Raw genomic sequence first — 10,930 nt, 5'->3', positions numbered from 1 at the left:
TGATTAAACGATGCATTTCTGATAGGCACTTCTGGTAGACACTTATTTAGTTTTACAAAATAACTCGAAACAAACAAGCAAATAAAAAGAAACTAAAATATAAATAACAATGCCAGTTACAAGAATCATGCAGCAGTTGTGAATGCTAAAAAAGAGGAAGGAAAAGAAGCAAACAAATGCAGAGGCAGAGAGATGGAAAATGTTGATATTTAACTAATTCACTACCAACAATATTTAACCAAAAATAGCCCTCACTACCAGCAATTTCTTCAGATTTGATTTACCTGCGGGGCACGGTGGCGCAGTGGTTAGCACTTCGCCTCACAGCACGAAGGTCCTGGGTTCGATTCCTGCCGGGGGAAGCTGTGGGTGCTGGGGGCGTGTTCCTCCATCTGCGTCATCTGTGCCCACACCCTAGGTGGGGTTGGCGATAGGGCCTTTCTGTGGTGAGTTTGCATGTTCTCCCCGTGTCTCCTTGGGGCATAGGCCCTCACAAAAACATGCAGTAGTCCTGGTTTCTATACTACCTCCCCCTAGCTGACCGGGTGCTCCCCAGCCTCCCTGGGTGGCAGGGGGAGAGCAGAAACCAGGACTACAGGTTAGGTAGTCACTGGGTGAAAAAAAAATGGGTTGCAAAACTGTGGGATAAAAAACATTAAAGAAAAAAAAAGATTTGACTTACCTTTTCAAGTCGTCACAAAATATTTTTCGTGGCGTATGATTTGACCACCGATCAATCACGCAAACACAGTCTTTGTGATCATGTGAAATTGTCATTTGGACAAACGGTTCCAAAGTTAGAGCAATGAAAAAACCCTGCTACAGAACTGAATACACTGGGAGGTTCTCTGTGTGTGTGTGTCTCTCTCTCACGCACACCCACGCACGCACGCACACACACACACACACACACACACACACACACACACACACACACACACACACACACACACACACACTGCATGCCTTCAGTCATGTTCAGTGTTCATGTTCATTTTCAGTTCAGTGTCAAGCTGCTAAATATCCTCTGGTGAGGGAGGGGAGCAGCATCGGCCTGCAAAGAGGATGCTCATGGTGGGGTTGTCTCGGATGAAGAGGAGGAAGGGATGGTCAGCAAAGAAGGAGTTAGTGCGAGGCCGGGAGGGGGAGGAGCCCCAAGACTCACAAGTAATAAAAGTGGCGGCAGCTGCCTCAGTGCCCTCCTCGTTCACTTCCACAACGGCCTTATGCACCAGCTTGGAGAAAAACATCTTGGCTGGAGAAATGCCAGAGAGGTCACTGTGTTCTTCATCAAAGGCATCCTCCATGCCCATCTTGATCAAGATGTCTCTCATGTCATATGTCTCCTCCATCTTGAAACGAGGCAGGGCCAGGGAAACCATCGTTCGATCCATCATGCCTGGATTGGTCCAGTCAACAAAGTTTTCATAGGTTAGCTTCTTTTCTAGCTCCTCCAGGCCAGTCGTATTGTCCTTCATTTCAACGGGCAGAAAGATGAGCATGCTGAGATATTTCCCCATGTAGGGAAGCTCCAGGACCTGACAGCTGACTTCAGGAATGAAGGCAAAAGGGAACTTGTTCGTTTGGTACATCATATTAACTGGCTTGCTTTCAGTCTTGCTGAGTCTGAAGGATACAATGTCGGTGCAGCATGCAACAAACCTCTCGTCCCACATGGCTTTGAGGTTTATGGCATTGACCAACACCAGTCTGGCACAACTATGCACATCACCCGATGCAAGCAAGTCCTTGATTTTATCTCGTGTCTGTTTCTCCACCCAGCTGTTAATGTTCAGCCTGGCTTCTTCAGCGTTGCCAATGAAGTCCACAGGCTCAAGCTGTGCATCACAATGTTCTCTGGTGACGCTTAAGAACTCCTCAACAAACTGGTAGGACCGCTCTCCATACAGGCGGTTGGCAATGCTGAGGGTGTAGGACCCTGACTTGTTCAGGTCACTCATAAGCTCAGAAAGTTCCTTAGCAAGTTCCATGTGGATGTCATCCTTAAAGTGCAACACCTCTGACATCTGTGTGGCTGTGTTTCCGCGGGCCCCCAGCAGCACCATAGACAAAGCAGAGAATATGCTGATAGGAGAGTAGAAAAGATTGGCGGCAATGTTATTTTCGGACAGCTTTTTAAACAGAGACAGGGAAAATGTGTTGCATGCTGCTGACAGGGGTGTTGGTGGCATTGTGAGCAATGTTGTATCCAATGTCCTAATGTAAATGTCTGAGGACTAATATAGCCTTGAGAAATTGTGCATTAAAGATAGAGAAACTATGGAGTAAATACTGCTTGCATTTGAACTGAAGGGACAACAGCCATCCTTTATATAGTGCTTTGGGGGGTGCTAGTGACATCTCACTAATGTCATGATGAGTATCCATACATGGAGTTCTATATCAGGGTGAAGAAAGAAAATAGGCCTATTCAGGCCATGTATAGATATTCAGGCCTACTGGGACAGTGGGACTGGGAGTATGCGTGCAAGGATTCATGCTTCATTCATATTACAGTCAATGTAACAGAAATGGAGAATAATTTGGAATGATCAACTAATATGGTATATTGATTTAAACTAGAAGCACTCAACTAAAACTGGAATACATAGATAATGCATACAGCAGCAATCTTTATTCACCACATTAACCCTATTTTGGTCATAAAAATAACAGAAATATAGGGCTTAAGTGGTTAAGCTTGCGAACAAAGCCAGGTCACAACAATAGGACAAGTGGTCCATAAAGAGCTGCAGTCTATTTAAAAGGAGACAAGAATAATCAAGGCAAAACCCACACAGACATAACCATCAGATGGCCAGTCCTGGTGAAATGTGTGCACAAAATATTGTATTGGCGTTGTGTGAGTTGTTACTTACATCCACTATAGTGCATATGATTTGCTAATCTAATTGAGACGGAAAGCAAAGACATGGCTAATAATAAAACAGATATGGGCAACTAGCAGTACTGCACACGTTTCCCTCACCTTACAGGTGGTGTTGGCACCATCTGTCCATACCTACAAATATGGTAGCATCAGTACTTAAATGCATTAAAGGTAGTGATATTTTACTATTTAAATATGCATACAGATACTCAAAGATAATCTGCCGTCAAGCATTTTGAAAGTTATATGAAATCCAGTGCCTGGCCCTGAAAGAGCATGCATTTTAGCATTATATCAAGGTAGGGCTGTCACAATTATTACATAATCGTCTTAATCGTTTCCAGGTTGAAAAATGATTGGCTATTACCACAGTATTTTTTAAGTATAAAGCTGTCAAATATGTCAGTAATGTCTTTGCATATTCAAGTGTCATAATTGCCATGTGCAACTTCAAAGCCTAAAAGTCAAACAGAAATGTAATGGCATGATGGCAAGCTCAAAAGTCGTCGGGATGCGACACATCTGGTAGCTTGTAGATTGGCTATTTGTAAAGGATTTTTATAAATTTGAAGCAGAGATTTACAAAAGTTTGTTTAAAAAATATATAGATTTAAAGATTTGCTAAATTTTTCACGATTAAAAAGAAATAGCAGATCTACAAGCTCACAGTGCAGCACTCGTGATGCAGTGTGAGCTTGTATATCTGCTATTTTTCAATAGTTAAAGCATAAAATATTGGTTCAAGTGGTTAAAAGTAGATCCCGACCGATATATCGGCCAATTCGATATATCGGTCGTTTTGGAGAAATCGGAAGGGTATCGAACATCGGTGAATTATTCCACCGATATCCGATATATTAATTGTCTGTAACGTGTCTGCGGATAGAGCATGAAACCCTGAGTTGTATAGGCCTACGTGTGGGCAATGCCAGAATTATCCAGCAGAGTGCAGTATAATAGTCCAAGATGCAAGCCAACACTACTGGAGCTGCTGCCTCTCGTGTGTCGTTCACTCACCACATGCACTGTCTAATTCAGATTTTTCATGTTGCGGTGAAGGAAGGTGTGTAGGCCTATGTAAAAATCCACAGAGAAATATAGATGTCTGACTATAGACTATAGAACTTGTGTTGTTTAATTGCTTGGCAATGCATGGTGGCTGTCTGCACTTGTCAGAGCCGCCGTGCGAATCCATGAGCGAATCAAACTTTATGTTTGGATAAAAGACACATATTAATTCATAAACGAGACAAAACACAGCAACAAGCAATAGAAATTGATAACTGCGACAAAAAAGTTTGACATGAAAAGCACAAAAAAAAGCAATAATCTGACCATTTATCCGAGGGGCGAGCAGTCAATTAAATGATCTTAAATGAATAAAAAATGTTTTTTTTACAAAACATCGGTATCGGTATCGGTGCTCTAGCACTCTCCAACATTGTATCGGTCGGGCTCTAGTTAAAAGACAAAGACGCGTTCCCGGCCTTATGGTCAGTGTAACCAAAAGAAGTCTAAATATTATAGTGACTTGATTTGATGAGATGAATAGTTCACAAATTAGAAATCCCTTGCTCACTTGGGTACTACCAAACAGATATAGAAAACAAATACAACATACACACATGTTTTTAGTAATTCATTTATTCTAAAATATTCATCATAATGCTGCTCCTGTCAGTGCCCAGAGCTCTATCCATCAAAACCTGTGAAACAAATAAAAACATCAGGCATGTGTGTGTGTGTGTGTGTGTGTGTGTGTGTGTGTGTGTGTGTGTGTGTGTGTGTGTGTGTGTGTGTGTGTGTGTGTGTGTGTGTGTGTGTGTGTGTGTGTGCGCGCGCGTGTGTGTGTGTGCGCGTGTGCGTGCGTGCGTGCCCGTGTGCGTTATACAAAGCGTTCAATTACAGTTATTAACATTTGTAAGTACCAAGTTCCGCTACATTAACTTTGTTTGATTGTAGAACTTCAGCCTGTATGTCATCCATGTTCATGTGCAATGCCTCTGTGGAATCCTATCGATTATTCTCTCAGCCGAGCACTGGTCGTGAGCTGCTGGTGTATAGGAGGCACATGGGCTACTCAAGTATGAGAAGTTCTGTGGATCTTCCTTGGAAAGAAGTTGAGGGTCCAGACAGGGTTTCCAATGATGTCCAAAGGCTTTATTGACAGGCAGAGTTGACAAGTTTACAGCATTCGTGAGGCTCAGAGGCCCTCAGTTCCATATCACCAGATCCACACCACAGCATCTCTCCCACAGCATCCCACTCCACAGCCACCCTCCGGTTCCTCTCCCCACTAGCCCACCAGAGGTCCCTTCCAAGTCTCTCCCACTAGCACACCTCTCCCATCAGTTCAACACACTTATTTATACATGGTCTTTCACAGCCCATCCCCTCCTGCAGTGGGTGTGTTTCACCCCCCTTGGCTGTTGGTCCCCCCTGGGGAGACTAGCTCAAAGGGACGGTACTATTGTCTAGATTGAAGTCCTATATAGTATATGGTTTTAACACAAGTCATGTTACAGTTATGTCATCATGTTGATTCACCCAGTAAGATTAATGCTAGAAAGAATAGATCATAAAGGAACCTTTGGGTATGTCAGGCGTGGTCAGCCTGCCAGCAACTCATTAGAATCACCAGGGGGTCTCCCTTGAGTACCACAGGGCAGATAGTGACTGCATATCGTTAACTCTAGCAGTAACTCCACATTTCACAAACTGTTCCACTCTAATGCAACTCTGCAGTTATATTAATAAATGTAAGTCCAGTAATGTTAAGAACTAAGTAACTAATGTAAATGAGATCACCAACTGGAATAGCTGTTGGCCTGTAACCCTGGCCTGTGACCCCATCTCACGAGATCTTCACTGTTTTGGTTTGGTCTAAATTAAGATAAAAGACAGTAAACAGATGGCTGCTACCTTAAAGTCTTAAAGGTCCCAATTGCCCCCCACATTATCCCAAATGACTCAATGGGTTGATTGCGATCAACAGGTGACCATAGGGTCATCACCCCCTGTCTTCAGGCCTTGGAGCAACAAAGCCACTATGGTCTATATAAGATAAGAGACAGCTGGATCTTAAACATGGCTTGGTAGCCAACCTTTAACCTTTCGTACTCAGTGTGAGCCTGTACAGGTATATAATATTCCAAATATGATATGCTGTGGCCCGATACCACAATCCTCCCCCCTTGGCAGATTCATCTGCCAGATTCATCTGCCACAAACTCATAATCAGAAATATCATAATTTTGGAATATTATAATTTTTGAAATATCATAAAATAATATTTTCATATAAATATCTTTCCTGTTATAGGAACCGAATATCCATATGAAAAAACACCCCAATTGTCACAGTTCTCACAGTTCAGATGTCTTGTCCCCAATGTCCCCCCTCGACAGTTGAACACCTATGGGTCAGATAGTTAACACATCATCATCATAAACACATCAATACCCAAAATCATAACTCAAAACGAAAATGATAATAAAAAGACCTCTCCTTTTTTCTGGGCATGGCTTGGATGTAAAGATCACCATGATATTAGAGGAGAGTAATGTAGACTTATGCATGTATTCATTTACACACACTTATGCTACGAGGGAATTGTCATTTTCCTATGCTAAAAGAAATGGAAAAGCACAATCTTCTTCTTTGTCTTCGTACACAAAAATTCACAAAAAATACTGTCCATCGTGACTGAGCAAGAATAGAGAATAGAGAATAGATAGAGATAGATGGAGAGTTAGAAATAGAGTAGAGAATAGAATTAGACATAGACTAGAGCATAGAGATTAGAATGAAGATAGAGGTGGGGTGGTAGGGGTAGAGATAGAGTGATCCAAAGCTCAAGGTGTCAAAAGTGACTGTCATCCATTTTCTGACAGGGGGAGGGGCGTGCAGTGCTCCTCTCATCTCTCATCTCAGGCGGTTGCCTCCACTGTAGGTGTCTGGGCAATTAAACTGTCAGCACTTGTTCCAGGGGATAATAGTCATCCTCTCCATAATCAACCTCCCTCCAGTTGTTTTCATTCTGTCTGAAAAAGAGACCCATCTGGAGATCACCGTTGCCAGGGGATGATTCCATTTGCTCCCGCTGTTGGGCGTTGCGCCTCCATGGCGGACACTGCGTTCTGGGCAGTGGTTGGTCCATCGTTTTCTTGCACATTCTCCAGAAATGTGTTGTCTCGTTGCGTTTCTGCTGCTGTGGGAATAATCTGGGTGGAGTCTTGCATTCTCTTGCAAAATGTCCTGGTTTCCCACAGGAATGACACCCTATGAATCTCTGCGAGTTGAATGGCTGGTAGCCAGGTAGATTGCCCTGCGGATTCGAATTCTGAAGAGGTGGTTCTTGGAAGGTGGGTCCCCCCTGAGGAGGTAGATATTGGGAAATGGGTGCCCCTTGGGGCCCCACTCGGTCAGCATGCAAGTTGCCAGCAGCTATGACTGCGGCTTGTATTGTCACATTCTGCTTCGCGGCAATCAACTGTGTCTTGTTCAGTTCTCGGATTATGTCCATATCTTCGGCCTTCTGTGTAGTCTGGCATTTACGCACAAGGTTAACTGCATGATCCACATGAGTGGTGTAAGTGGGCGTGTCCGTGTTAGGTAACCCCACCACCATACCCAGCCTAGCCCGTGCCGCTTCTGGGAGTCCTGCTTCAATCTTGCGTCTGATGACATCTTCCTCCACTGGGTTACGGTCGGCATCCGCTCCCATGACATCCCTCCACTTCTGATATGCTCGGGATACAAAGGCACGTGGGTTTTCATTTTCTCCCAGCGCGTCAATCAGTATAGCGTCTGGATGCATACAAGTGGGATACCGATTCTTCAGGGCAAGGCACAACGCCCCCCTGTGCTGGGCATACAAGTCTTCATCTCCGGCTCCAGTAGTGAAATGGTCGATCAGACCAGCAGCGCTCAGGAGGTCCCCTAGTACGTGAGCTCCTGCTAGGCGATCTATCAACCTTCTCCAGTCACCCATTGTCAGCTGTATGCCCACCACGAGTTCATCAAACTTGGCAATCCATGGGAACGCACCATCTTCCAATCTGGGTAGCTGAGATTCCACCGTGATCATGTCCGTGTTAGACCATGGCCTGTGCTCCAGGTTCTGGTTTGTGATAAGAACTGGAGCTTGTATAGCAGTGTATTGTCTCTTAGCCTCCCCCCTGCTGGGTGAAGGACTTCTGCTCCTGCTCGGTGACTTCCACACCCTCTTCACACTTCTCGAACGGTTTGCATAGCAGCTGTCATGCCTGTCAAACCTGGAGTTCATGCGGTTGAATGTCTCTGCTCCAGCCTTGTCGTTCCTCTTTTCAGCTTGAAAATCCTTAATTTTCCGCACAGTGTCATTAAATGTCAGTTTCATGTCAGCTCCTGCTGCACGAAGTTCAATTAACTGTTCACTCAACAGAGAACACATCTTGTGGTGTCTCTCCAGTTGAGCTCCCACAGAGGTTAGCGTTTCAAAAAGCATTCTCTGCTCATGTCCATGTGTAATGTCCTCGCTGTCACTGTCACTTCCCCTTTGAGACTCGGCAGAGTCGTCCTCTGCTGTGCTGATGTCCGGTAGCCCGGACCGCTCTCTGCACTTCCTGCCGTGTCTGGCATGCTCCCAATGTCGGTTGTAGCACTCACGGTGCCCGATGTCACACTCACGGTGTCTGCTGTAATCACTGCGACAGTTAGCCGCTCCTCTCCTGTGCTCCGCTCGGATTCTGGCTTGAGAAACACCAGAACGCCCTCGATCAGCTGCTCTCCTCACTGGATCCTCCCCTCTGTGGCTGGTTTCCGTGCTTGGTCCAGGAGCTGCTGTTGTCCTCGCTGGCTCTCCTCCCCTCAGCAGCTTCTCCTCTTCAGCCCCAGTCACAGTGCGGGTTGCACTAGTTTGGGACCGTGGCAGACGAGGCACCCCTTCACATGGAGTCAACTCTGTCAATGTCTCTGGACAAGGAAACAGTTTGTTCTCTGCAGCCCCTTGTGGCAGGGGCAGTGGCAAAGGGTCCCCATAAAAAGTAGGAGGGGGATAAATGGTTGAAGAAAGCGGTGTCTCTTCACACACCGACAGGTGTGAAGCAATCAACCTCTTCTGTGCTTCCATAAAAAACAAATCTAACACAGCACGTTCTAACTGTCTCTTTCTCCTTCTTTTCCCCGTTTTCTGTTCAGCCCTAAAGGTACGGACTAACATCTGCATGTCCTTAATAAGGTCTAAATCAAAACTTCCTTGCTCTGGCCATGAAATTTCTAAGTCACACCATCTTACTGCCCACTTTTTTGAGATGTCTAAGATGCCTAATGGACTAGACTCCTGAATGATCTCAACTGGGGTTTGACGGACAGTTGAATCCATAATGAATTCTTAAAAAAATGACTAAAAGAATAAAAATCAAAACAGAAATAGTAGGGAAAGAGAAAGAGGCAAAAAGAAAGAATAAGCGATAGAGAGACACACACACTCAGAGCTCACTCACACAAGTGGGGGTCCTTATGCATCACATTTGCATGTACTGTAAATAGGCTAAAAATGGAAAAAGAGGACAATCAAAGTGTCTCTTCCTAAAGCTACGGTGTGGTGTTCTCACACACAGGGAGAAAGAGAGAGAGAGATAGACTGCATGCAAGATGCAGCATTTTTTACGGCTAGGACAGCCAGTAAAAACAGGAAAACAAAGATTTAGAAAGAGATCAGCTGTCAAGTGACGTAAAGACAGAGAGAGAGAGAGCCTCACAGATCCCCCCAAAGATAAACGACCCCCTTGATCCCAAAACCCCCTGACTCACCTTCCTCTCCACACACACACCAATCACTCACTCAATCGTCACTCTCAAACAATGCCTGCTTGAATTAAACAATCCCAATAGTTCAACTCAAAATGAAACCCCTTTAAGTTTGATATCCCAGCCTAACGTGTTGTGAACACATGAAATTTGCAAAACGAAATTGATTATGGTCATTGTCCTTACACTAAAACGTTAAAATCACTATTAAAATGTAATCTTACAAATTGTTTAGTCACATTAAAATCCCATTAAAGAATTATGTTTCCCTTATACCATACCCCCCCCTGTGAAACATAATAATTACAACAAGAATTATGTTTCACAAACAAACAAAACCCCAAAAATACAAATCAACCCCTTAACGCAAATTGTCCCAAGGCAGTAAAGCAAACGACACACACAGGCAATCCCCCTACATGCACAGAAACACACACACACACACACACACACACACACACACACACACACACACGCACGCACGCACGCACGCACGCACGCGCGCACGCGCACACACACACACACAGAAAAGAGAATGAAAAAATCTCGTTCAATGGAAAAATACCCGATTAACCACAGCTTGAGTAGAAACCACAAAAAGAAGCAAACCCACGACAAGCCAAAATAAATCGACCCGCCATGAAATTAAGAAATAGCAATTTAACGACACAAACCCACGACAAATCGAGTAATTAACCATTGAACAGATATAACCGAAGAGAGAGAGAGAAAAAGAGAAAAAACTAAAGGGCAAGAAGGGCCTAACACAGACACATAACACTCAAACAATCACCAAAGCTACCGAAGCTACACTGTCACCTAAGCCTAGCACCTGAGTAACCAAAAAAAGTAGTTAAAAACTAGTGTTAAAAACGAAGTCACAAAGTTCCATGTCCATGTTCCAAACGTCATCAAGTCTCGCCTTTGTCGTCAAAGCTGACACCCCCCTGCCGGGCAAGTCACACAAAAAAAACCACAGGCCATACTCACAGCAAAAAGCTCAAAGTGATTCCTCAGCCCAGCAGCTCACAATCAGAGCCCCACCGAAGAAAAAAACGAAGATGTCCCAAGTTCCTTGAAATGGAGATACTGTTATTAAAACAGAACCAACCATTTACCAGCTGACGAGCCCCCAAATGTGGAATCCTATCGATTATTCTCTCAGCCGAGCACTGGTCGTGAGCTGCTGGTGTATAGGAGGCACATGGGCTACTCAAGTATGAGAAGTTCTGTGGATCTTCCTTGGAA

General features: G+C 44.4%; 1 protein-coding gene across 1 annotated transcript; it reads right to left on the bottom strand.

Annotated features, from left to right (window-relative positions):
• Positions 1-1,016: 1,016 nt before the first annotated feature.
• LOC308281520 (leukocyte elastase inhibitor-like) lies at positions 1,017-2,192 on the bottom strand (the record flags this gene model as incomplete). The annotated part of the gene is made up of 1 exon (XM_080721738.1): positions 1,017-2,192. One exon carries the CDS (start codon positions 2,190-2,192, stop codon positions 1,017-1,019), a length of 1,176 nt encoding a protein of 391 aa, XP_080577864.1.
• Positions 2,193-10,930: the final 8,738 nt, after the last annotated feature.

The sequence above is a fragment of the Nannobrachium achirus genome, assembly GCF_963921795.1.
Source record: "Nannobrachium achirus genome assembly, chromosome: 3".
Classification (NCBI taxonomy): domain Eukaryota; kingdom Metazoa; phylum Chordata; class Actinopteri; order Myctophiformes; family Myctophidae; genus Nannobrachium; species Nannobrachium achirus.
This window is presented reverse-complemented; position numbering and strand designations above follow the sequence as displayed.